The sequence below is a fragment of the Oncorhynchus clarkii genome, chromosome 5 (assembly GCF_045791955.1).
Source record: "Oncorhynchus clarkii lewisi isolate Uvic-CL-2024 chromosome 5, UVic_Ocla_1.0, whole genome shotgun sequence".
NCBI classification, from domain to species: Eukaryota; Metazoa; Chordata; class Actinopteri; order Salmoniformes; family Salmonidae; genus Oncorhynchus; species Oncorhynchus clarkii.
The window spans coordinates 72,738,641-72,750,562 of NC_092151.1; the positions used below are offsets into that span (position 1 = coordinate 72,738,641).

Genomic DNA, 11,922 nt, shown 5'->3' on the forward strand with positions numbered 1-11,922 from the left:
AGGAACTTTTGTGCCGAATACATTACATTGTTACAGGTGTCAAGCTTATGAGCATGTGGAAGCAGTGTGTAGGAGGAGGTTCCTAGGTGTTAGAAGTGTGCAGAAGGGCATGAGACAAAGGAATGTGTAACATTGGGGAAAGTAGTGGTATGTGTTAATTAAACGGGTGCCCATGGGGCTGGGGATCAGAAATGTCCAGTGTGAGAGAGGCAGGTGGAGGTTTCCAGGGTTAGAGTAGCACAGAAGTTGTCGTATGCTGAGGCAGTTAAGAAAGTAGAGGAAGATGGGTCAAGGGGGAGGGATCCTGAGAGGAGTGGTGTGAGTAGTAGATCTGTACCAGTATAGAGGGATAGGCCAACAAGTCATTTCAGGCTATTGGCCTGAGATAGGACTATATATATAGTTAAATAGTGGAGTTGGGTGGTGAGTGTGTAGTGTTAGATGGTAGAGTATTTGTTTATTTATTTGAATTATTTATTTATTTATTTTCAAGCAATGCATAAGGGAAGTATACTCCAGTCAAGTAGGTGGCAGTAATGCAACATTTATTGGATGTCAACCGCCGTTAAACCTCATCGAAGAAGAAGACTGGGCACTCTTCTTTACGCGTGACGTCTACACTCAGGTTTTGCGTAAGGCAATCGCCTTCTGATTTCAACAGCTTCCCTGCTTTGAGGCAGAGAGCTTGGAGGTCATTTTTGAAGTTTCAATTGTTTCCCCTGCTACACATGCACATAACCTCAAAATAATGGTGTAGCAAATTGTTCTGCTTACCTCAATTTCTTTTCTAGTCATGTCACAAACGTCAATGGGATTCACTGATCAACAACAACAAGGGGCTCAGGTACAGTAACAAGCTAGCTGTAGCTAGCTAACCGCTAGTTAGCGTTCTGCGGATTAGCTTGCAAGTTAAAGTAAAATGGCTTGCCAAACAAACAGTTTTCCCAAGCTAGCTACAACAACACTGTCTAGTCGCTAACTCAAACATGAGTAATTAGCAAGTTAATCAAGTAGTACTGTAGTAATACTATCGTCGATAACGCTACTACGCGATGCAAAGTATTTTGCTAAAGTTCGCATTTCAACCACTCCACTCACTACAGTAGACGACTGGCGTATGTAGTGCAGTGGAAAAGTAGAACTCGACAGAGTTGAGTTTAATCTGCTATGTATATGTTATCTAGCTAATTACAATTGCTACATTTCTGTACCCTGTATAACAGAGTCAAGTTGGGGCACCCTACATTCCCACGGAGGAGGAGAAGAGAGTGTTTCGGGAATGCAACCAAGAGAGCTTTTGGTACAGATGTAAGTCATACTACAACATAAGGATGTGTTCCAAATAGCACCCTATTCCCAAGCCCTAATCATGACTCTGTTTCATTACACGTAAGTCATTGGACTAAGGCGTCTTCTGTACAGGGAGTTTTAAGAGCATGACGCTCTGTCTAAAAATTAACATGCATTGCTTGCAATATGTTTCTGGAAGCATGAAAGCCCATTTATGCTTGCTCTGGCAATGCGATATGGAAGGTCCATACCAAGCATTTGACGCAACCGCGGTGCCTCCGGATGCTTGTAGAGGCCAAATCAGCTGCGTACTGCATTGTGCCGTGTGTCACAAATGTTGTAACGATGCAGAGGGATCCGTAATAGAGTTCTGCTACCCGACTCGACAGGCCCCAACGTTATAAATGGAGTTAAGGCTAGGTATCACTGAATTGATCACTAACATTCTGAAGCTGAGCTGCATTTACGGCCTCTGCAGAAGTCAAGGCATTCATGCTTCGCAGAGCTGTTGTGAAGGAAGTTGGTGTTTATTCAGTAACTCACACCCCCACTTACCGTCAACCAATCATGTAAATGCAGAGCTATACAGAGCCCGCCGCATTTTTAAACAGTTTTGGAGGAGCACAGCGATGTGGTACGGCACTCAATATGGACACTATGCCTCCGGAGGCTCCGCAATTGTGTCACACCCTCCATACTCAACCTCCTACCACATTCTTGGATCAAGCCTATTTTGGCTTTAAGATCATAACATGGTGTCAGAAGTGCTTAAAACGTCAAATATAAAAAATATAAACGCAACATGCAACAATTTCAAAGGTTTTGCTGAGTTACAGTTCATATAAGTGTAACCGTTTTTTGACTTTACGTCCGTCCCCTCGCCCCGACTTGGGCGCAAACCAGGGACGCTCTGCACACGTCAAGTCACTCTTGAAGCATCGTTACCCATAGCTCCACAAAAGCCGCGGCTCTTGCAGAGCAAGGGGAACCACTACTTCAAGGTCTCAGAGCAAGTGATGTCACCGATTGAAACGCCACTAGCGCGCACCACCGCTAACTAGCTAGCCATTTCACATCGGCTACATAAGGAAATCAGCCAATTTTAATTAATTAATTAGGCCCTAATCTATCGATTTCATATGACTGGGCATGGGCACAGCCATGGGTGGACCTGGCTCCCAAGTGGGTGGGCCTACGACTTTCCCGAAGCGGATCCTTTGTTCGGACCACCACCCAGGACATTGGATCTAATCCTGGAGGCTGACCCAAAACAACGTCACCGCAGGAGAGGTAGATGGCGTAGCCTCCTGGTCAGACCTTGAAGGCGTGCACACCACCCACCGCTTCAGAGTATATTACTCACCATTGTCCAGTCTCTAGACGACAAGGTGGATGTAATTAGGGCTAGGGTTGCCTTCCAGAGACATCAGAGATTGTAACATTATTTGTTTCACGGAACCATGACTCTCTCAGGATATGTTGTCGGAGTCGGTACAGCCAACTGGTTTCTTCATGCTTCGCGCCGACAGAAACATCTCTCTGGTAAGAAGGGCGGGGGTGTGCTTCATGATTAACGACTCATGGAATAATCAGAACAACATACAGGAACTCAGCTCCTTTTGTTCACCTCACCTAGAATTCCTTACAATCAAATGCCGACCACATTATCTCCCAAAATAATGTTAGTTACGGACGTGTATTACACCCCCCCCCCCCCCCCCCCCCCCCTCAAGCAGATGTCTCCACAGCCCTCAAGGAACTTCGCTGGAATCTATGTAAACTGCAAACCATATATCCTGAGGCTGCATATATTGTAGCTGGGGACTTTAACAAAGCTAATTTGAGAACAAGGTTACCTAAATTCTATCAGCACATTGACTGTAGCACTCGTGCGAGCAATACACTGGACCACTCCTACACTGACCTCCGCAATGCATACAAGGACCTCCCTTCGACAAATCCGACCACGACTCCATTTTGCTCCTAATGTCCTATAGGCAGAAACTCAAACAGGATATACCTGTAACTAGAACCATTAAAAACTGGTCTGCTCAATCGGAATCTACGCTTCAAGATTGTTTTGATCATGCGGACTGGAAAATGTTCCGGGAAGCCTCGGAGAATAACATTGATTTATACGCTGACTTGGTGAGTGATTTTATAAGGATGTGCATTGAAATGTTGTATCCACTATGAAAACCTACCCTAACCAGAAACCGTGGATAGATGGCGGAATTTGCGCAAAACTGATTATTTCCCCCAAACATTTGTTTGAGTTTTGTCTGAGTTTAGAGTGACCAAAAGTAGCTAATGGCTCTCTCTTGTCTTTGTTCATTGAGCAGAGCCAGATATACTTTTTCAGGATATGGTAATCTCCATTGGAATATACTTTAAGGATATGGTAATCTCCATTGGAATATACTTTTTAAGGAGCTGGTAATCTCCGTTGGAATAGTATTAACGCCCATCGTGTTCGTCGTCCATGCAACGTCAATGGACCGCGCGGTGCCCTCTGGGTGATTCTGTGACACGGAGAGCTCTCCTTCAAGGAGGGAATGGGAGTCAATTAGGCGCTATCTCAAAAATCCAACATCTACCATGCATTTCTTAAACAACAAATAGAACATTACACATTTTCGCAAGATGTGAAATAATTATTCTGGGATCTGTTTTATTGTATAGCTTTGGAATTGTGACATTACGTACTTTCGAGGAAAATAGACATTTCTCAACTCATACCGACTTTGAAAAGGGATTATATGACGATTAGTTTAGCGACCGTGTGACGCGGCATGACAACATGAACGTGATTGGTCAACAGTCTGTGGGGCGTTATGCGTTCTTCCATTCATGGTCCAGTGGGATTCCTTTCTCTAATATCTCTGGCAGAGCTGCTAAACGCAGCGATCGTGTGACAGGAAGGGACAGTTAATGGATTTACTAACGGAGGAAGTCCATAATGATTTCGGCTTTTGGGCAGGGCCGGGCCTTAAATTTGGCAGAAGCAATCGGGCCTGTGTTGGGCAGGGCAGAGCCTGAACGTAGCGAGTGTGGTTAAAATAAGTATGAATGCTCTTACTTCTGCGGAGGCAGCCTCGCAGTAAATGCTGTACACAGCCATTGCAGATGTCGTATTGACCATGCAGAATCGTTAACGCCTCAACTCGTTCAAATTACCCATAAATACTCGGATGTCATACATTTCAATGGAGACGTCCACAACGGAGTGAATGCGCAACGCCCTCTTGCGGTTGAAGGCTCCGTCGCGAGACAGACACTGCATACTTAAAAATTTTCCGACTTTGCCTCGTCTTCAGTTCAGCCAGTCTGCCAAAGAGCAGGGAGTTAGCAAAACAGAGAAGATAAATGTGGTTTTCGGTGATGGCTTCATGGTATAGTTAGTAACTTTGTAAACAATTACCCATAACAATAAGTGAGTACTATTTGAATAGTAATGTTAAATAATATTATGACTGTTGCCTCCCATTTAAGTTTGATGGTAATTACATTTTTATGATAATTGTTAGGTGGAGAGTTTGGTAGCTACAATGCTATGTTCAACCTAGCCTAGCTTTTAGCTAACGTTAGCTATCTGCTCTGCAAGCTAGCTTGACTTCGTTAGATAAAAGTTGAGGAAAAAGTAACTAAAGAAAACATGTATCATCCGAGACAATATATTTATCCTGTCTTGAATGAAAAGGTAATTTTGCAATCTCCCAAAATAAATGTGATCTCTGACAAGACAGGCACTCCATCTTGCATTACAAACACTACACTTCTCGGTTCAGTAGCTGGGCAAGACTCCGTGAATATGACGTACAGTAGGGCGTAATGAAATGCGTCACGATGTGAACGGGTCAACTTTCTAGAAGCATTAGACCAGAACCAAGATACTGGTAGACGTCTAAGTTTGAAACGAGAAAGCTATTTTGTAGTTTTACATTGTGCCCGTTGCCTACACAAAAATGTAGAAAAACAAATTAAAATAACCATGGTTTTCAAACCACTTAGCATATAGGTTACTGAGGGTAAAATTCCTGCTCATCACTAGAAAATTTAATGTTTTATGTATTCTGCCTTGATTACAAGTTTATACTAATTTAGCAATACATTTTTTTGTTAGCTGACATGGCTAATTCAGTGACTGTCATTGACTGACATAAGAGAAAAACAGCTGTTGCACAACCAGATTTTGAAATTGCATGTTGTTCATTCTACTACTCTATCTAGCTCCTAATAAATAAATAAATATATATATATATATATATATATATGCGCACATATATACACACACACACACACAGTGGCAAGAAAAAGTATGTGAACCCTTTGGACTTACCTGGATTTCTGCATAAGTTGGTCATCCATTTGATCAGATCTTCATCTAAGTCACAAAAATAGACAAACATAGTGTGCTTAAACTAATAACACACACATTATTGTATTTTTCTTGTCTATGTTGAATACCACATTTAAACATTCACAGTGTAGGTTGGAAAAAGTATGTGAACCCCCTAGGCTAATGATGTCTCCAAAAGCTAATTGGACTCCAGCTAACCTGGAGTCCAATCAATGAGATTGGAGATACTGGTTAGAGCTGCTTTGCCCCATAAAAAAACACTCACAAAATTTGAGTTTGCTCTTCACAAGAAGCATTGCCTGATGTGAACCATGCCTCGAACAAAAGAGATCTCAGACCCAAGATTAAGCATTTTTGACTTGCATAAAGCTCGAAAGGGTTACAAAAGTATCTATAAAAGCCTTGATGTTCATCAGTCCACGGCAAGACAAATTGTCTATAAATTGAGAAAATTCAGCACTGTTGCTACTCTTTCTAGGAGTGGCCGTCCTGCAAAGAATCATGCTGACATCTCTGTTGATGAGTCTACGATACATAAAACACCAAATAAGAAGCGCCAGCGCTACTGGCAAAATATTCTGTGGACAGATGAAACTACAGTTGAGTTGTTTGGAAGGAACACATACCACTATGTGTGGAGAAAAAAAGGCACAGCACACCAACATCAAAACCTCATCCCAACTGTAAAGTATGGTGGAGGGAGCATCAACCTCAGCTTGCTATCATCGACGGAAAAATTAATTACCAAGTTTATCAAGACATTTTGCAGGAGAATGTTATGCTTTCTCTCCACCTATTGAAGCTCAACAGAAGTTGGGTGATGCAACAGGACAACGAGCCAAAACACAAGTAAATCAACAACAGAATGGCTTCAACAGAAGAAAATATGCCTTCTGTAGGGGCCCAGTCAGAGTCCTGACCTCAACCCGATTGAGATACTGTGGCATGACCTCGAAAGCAGTTCACACCAGACATCCCAAGAATATTGCTGAACTGGAACAGTTTTGTAAAGAGGAGCGGTCCAAAATTCCTCCTGACCGTTGTGCAGGTCTGATCTGCAACTACAGAAAACGTTTGGTTGACGTTATTGCTGCCAAAGGAGGGTCAACCAGTTATTAAATCCAGGAGTTCACATACTTTCTCCACCCTGCATTGTGAATGTTTACACGGTGTGTTCAATAAAGACATGAACACATATAATTGTTTGTGTGTTATTAGTTTAAGCAGACTGTTTGTCTATTGTTGTGACCTAGATGAAGATCAGATCAAATTTGATGACCAATTTATGCAGAAATCCAGGTATTTCCAAATGGTTCCCATACTTTTTCTTGCCACTGTGTACTCTACTGGTCAAATGTTTTAGAACACCTAGTTATTCAAGAGTTATTCTTTATTTTTACTATTTTCTGCATTGTAGAATAATAGTGAAGACTGTGATATGTGCTTTTTGTCAGTATATATTTAGGCTAGTACATTATATCATCCCCTCAGCTGAGCCCACCAACTACGGACCTTCCAAATCCCAATTTAACCACTGATTACACCCCAAGTTTACCCCTTCTGTTTCTCTCTGATTTCTCATTTACTCAAGTTTGTAGCTACTAAAGTGTTATGAGCATGCATTGTTGAAATAAAGAGTTATAAGGATGTATAGATTCTGTATGCACTAATGACATCATTATGTATTCACAGCCCTTCCATTAACTGCTGTGGCAGTGTCTGTAGCTCAAGCACTCGTTATGAAAGGTATGTTTAATGCTCAGTCCAGTGAGATTGTAATTCAAATATCAGCCTCTGCCTTTCATTGGGTTAGAAAGTAAAGTCAATCTCTCCCTTTCAGGAGTCCTTGCACCCTCACCACGATTTGGTTCCCTGCCTAAAGTAGCTAGTAAGTGAAGGCTGAATATGAGGCTTTTCAGTGTCCTGCTGGAATTCAAAATGTGTATGTATATGTACCAGTGTCATGTCTTTGGGAATATTCACCTTTGTGTGCGTGGTGTCTATTTTCAGTTGCTGGTCTGTTTGGGTACATTGGCGGGAAGATCTCCTACACAAAGATATGTCAGGAGAAGTTCAAAAATCTGGAGAATTCCCCATTGGGTGAAGCCCTAAGACAAGGACAACGTCATATCCCTCAACAGTTAGTATTGCATCTAACCTCCTTTCCCCATTGTGGTAACTGGTTATTGTTTTGACATCTTACCAAGTTACATTTTCATTGGAACCAGGTTTGCTCCTCAGAACCCATCAGAGTTGGGAGATCCTAACCAGGCTTTTTTTGAACAAGCCTCCCAGTCAGTGGCGGAACCTCGCACCCAAGCAGACTCCTTCAGCTACCCTAGTGACTTCTCCTATAGTGATCAGGGTGCTCTGTTGAGCCCTCCCCTCAGTGAGTCTGACCCCACAGGAGCTGCAGCTGATGTCAACCAACCAGGTACGGACATCAGGATTTGCATGTTGTTATTACAGACATGGATAATACTCTCTCACTCATCCTTGTTTTATTCTCAGAATTGTCTTCAAGATGAATGTTATTTAGTTGAAGTAAAGAGCACATTTGAGAACATTATCTCACTTTTGAATCAGCTGTGGTTGGAATTCTACAGATTTTGTATTGGCCCTGGCCGGACGCCTTGAATAGCAGTTTTCTCTGAAAGGTTTCCTCCCCTCACTGCCTTTTTAGTCCCTCCTTACTTGGATGATGAGACTCCCAAAAAGAGACCAACCCTGTACGAGGACCTACGAAGCAGAAACCGTGAGAACTACGAGGTTACCCTGACCCAAAAGGCAGACATTCTGCTCAAGTCCCCGGCTGAAACACCTGTTCCGAAGAGAGATGGTGATTCATTCCCCACAGAGATCTGTTGTTATTGGGACTATTTACATATGGTGCTTACAATTGGGTTATGATTATTCAGTGTCAACAACAGTGCTCACATACTTGGACATCAGTGTCTTTGGTCAGAGCAGGGAGTCTGTATCAAGGAGCATGCTAAGCTACGCTAACATTTGCCTTTTAGTTTGTAGCAATAATTAGCCATGCAGGCTGCCTCACATCCAGCTGTGATTGGGAGTCCCATAGGGCGGCGCACAATTGGCACAGCGGCGCCCGGGTTTGGCCGGGGTAGTCATTGTAAATACAATTTTTTTCTTAATTTTTTCTTAAGTTAAATAAAGGTTAAATAAATGTTTTTTTAAATGTAGCCTTTTATAATTGTTGAATTAAACAAACACAATATTCTGGGTGCATTAGTGAACTACATTGCATAGACATACAGTACCAGTCAAAAGTTTTGTCACACCTACTCATTCCAGGGTTTTTCTTTATTTTTACTATTTTCTACATTGTAGAATAATAGTGAAGACATCAAAACTAACACATATGGAATCATGTAGTAAACCAAACAGTGTTAAATAAATAAAAAGTAATTTTTATATTTGAGATTCTTCAAAGTAGGCACCCTTTGCCTTGATGACAGCTTTGGACACGCTTGGCGTTCTCTCAACTTGCTTCACCTGGAATGCTTTTCCAACAGTCTTGAAGGAGTTTCCACATATGCTGAGCCCTTGTTGGATGCTTTGCCTTTACTCTGCGGTCCAACTCATCCCAAACCATCTCAAATGGGTTGAGGTCGGGTGATTGTGGAGGCCAGGTCATCTGATGCAACACTCCTCCTTGGTCAAATAGCCCTTACACAGCCTGGAGGTGTGTTGGGTCATTGTCCTGTTGAAAAACAAATGATAGTCCCACAAAGCGCAAACCAGATGGGATGGCGTATTGCTGCAGAATGTTGTGGTAGCCATGCTGGTTGTGTGCCTTGAATTCTAAATAAATCCCAGACAGTGTCACCAGCAAAGCACTCCCACACCATCACACCTCCTCCTCCATGCTTCAAGGTGGGAACCACACATGCGGAGATCATTGGTTCACCTACTCTGTGTCTCACAAAGACACTGCTGTTGGAACCAAAAATCTCAAATTTGGACTCATCGGACAGATTTCCACCAGCCTAATGCCCATTGCTTGCGTTTCTTGGTTCAAGCAAGTCACTCCTTATTGGTGTCCTTTAGTAGTGGTTTCTTTGCAGCAATTCAACCATGAGGGCCTGATTCACGCAGTCTCCTCTGAACAGTTGATGTTGAGATGTGTCTGTTACTTGAACTCTGTGAAGCATTTATTTGGGCTGCCATTTTTGAGGCTGTTAACTCTAACGAACTTATCCTCTGCAGCAGAGGTAACTCTGGTTCTTCCTTTCCTGTGGCGGTCCTCATGAGAGCCAGTTTCATCATAGCGCTTGATGGTTTTTGCGACTGCACTTGAAGAACTTTCAAAGTTCTTGACATTTTCTGCATTGACTGACCATGTCTTTAAAGTAATGATGGACTGTCACTTCTCTTTGCTTGTTTGAGCTGTTCTTGCCATAATATGGACTTGGTCTTTTACCAAATAGGGTTATCTTCTGTTTCTACCCCTACCTTGTCACAACACAACTGATTTCCTTAAACACATTAAGAAGGGAAAAAATGACACTGACTTTTAACAAAGCACACCTGTTCATTGAAATGCATTCCAGGTGACTACCTCATGAAGCTGGTTAAGATAATGGCTCCCTAGTGGCGCAGCGGTTTAAGGCACTGCATCTCAGTGCTTGAGGCGTCACTACTGACACCCTGGTTCGATTCCATGCTGTATCACAACCGGCTGTGATTGGGAGTCCCATAGGGCAGTGCTCAATTAGCCCAGCATCGTCCGTGTTTGGCCGGTGTAAGCCGTCATTGTAAATAAGAATTTGTTCTTAACTGACTTGTGTAGTTAAATCAACAAATATATAAATCAAGTTTTTTTTAAATACCGAGTGTGTGCAAAGCTGTCATCAAGGCAAAGGGTGGCTACTTTGAAGAATCTCAAATATAACATTTTTGATTCCGTATGTGTTATTTCGTAGTTTTGATGTCTTCACTATTCTACAATGTAGAAAATAGTAAAAATAAAGAAACTCTGGAATGAGTAGGTGTCCAAATGTTTTGACTGGGACTGTATGTCTGATTCTCTGTATGGTTATTTTGTCTCCACAGTGAAAAAGAACCAATATGGAGATGCATGGGACGAGTGAAGAGTCTGCTTCAGGAGCCAGTGATCAGCTGCTGCACCAGGAGAAGAAGGCAAGAGGGCACATGTAGTATACACAAGACCTCTGCTTTTTATGCAATCATGCTATAGAAATCTGAAAAACACGTTTGACGTTCCGAAGTGATAAATGCAAAATCATATATTGTCAAAAGGTTAACATGAATAGGAGCTTTCTAGAATTGTCCAATGCAGTTGAATGCAGCCAACAAGCTTACCAATAGCTTGTGTATCAGTGGAGGCTGCTGAGGGGAGGACTGCTCATAATAATGGCTGGAATAGAGTCAATCGAATGGTATCAAACACGTCTCCATTCCAGCCGTTATACTTCATTTCCAGCCATTATTATGAGCCATCCTCCTATCAGCAGCCTTCGCTGCTATGTTTCCATCCCGTCATTTTAGCATTGTAACTGGGTCTTATTCAAATGTGAATGTTCAGTATTACCAGTGAGCTCATACTATTTTGAAGGTTTATCTGTAAGTCCTAAATGAATATAATTGAATATGTCCATTTGGTGTTATCTGGACCGTATCTGGCATCAGATTATTGCGTTGAGGGTGGCAGATCAGATTATAATGCTATATGATGTAAAAGCAGAATGTTGAGGGCCTTTTTGAAGACCATCTTAGCACAGGTGGACATCTGAAGGTTTAGTTTGGCAGGGTGTTGTCTCAGTAATAAATGGATAGGTCCCCTTGTTTTTTCCCAGCGGTGTCAAAAGTAACATAAAACAAAGGCTGCGTTGACTGAGATGTCCTCCAGGACCAAGCTTACGCAGATTCTCTGGTCTGTTGACTTTTCAGCAAGGTGTGGCGCAGACATAAAAATAAATAGCACTGTGTAACACGTATCTCTTTCCTTCTGTTTATGTTTTGTCAAACAACTGTGTTGATTATTAAATCATAGCCAAATTGGTTTCGGTGTGCCGGCTGTAGTCATCTCTCATTTATGCTCTATACCAGGGATCATCAACTAGATTCAGCCCCGGGCCAATTATTATTATTTTTTCTTGAGATGATGGTCAGGGGGCCGGAACATAATCACAAGTAATTTGCTTGCAGACTGTAAGAACCCCAAACTGACTAAAACATACTAATTGCAAACCTTGCTTACATTTGTATAAAATCACTATGCGCGAGAA

The 11,922-nt window shown here is 42.2% G+C and overlaps 1 protein-coding gene across 4 annotated transcripts; it reads left to right on the plus strand.

Moving 5' to 3' along the window:
- Positions 1-613: 613 nt before the first annotated feature.
- Positions 614-11,696, plus strand: LOC139409357 (OCIA domain containing 1). Of its 4 annotated transcripts, XM_071154395.1 has the most exons (10): positions 640-691; positions 792-844; positions 1,224-1,308; positions 7,343-7,396; positions 7,491-7,538; positions 7,661-7,790; positions 7,879-8,084; positions 8,334-8,489; positions 10,727-10,813; positions 11,491-11,696. In XM_071154395.1, the coding sequence occupies exons 2-9, from the start codon at positions 794-796 to the stop codon at positions 10,762-10,764; spliced, it is 768 nt and encodes a 255-aa protein (XP_071010496.1). In that variant the 5' UTR covers positions 640-691; positions 792-793; the 3' UTR covers positions 10,765-10,813; positions 11,491-11,696. The 4 variants fall into 4 exon arrangements, with proteins under 4 accessions (XP_071010495.1, XP_071010492.1, XP_071010493.1 ...); XM_071154391.1 differs by having other exon boundaries at positions 624-844; XM_071154394.1 differs by having other exon boundaries at positions 614-844; positions 10,727-11,696.
- Positions 11,697-11,922: the final 226 nt, after the last annotated feature.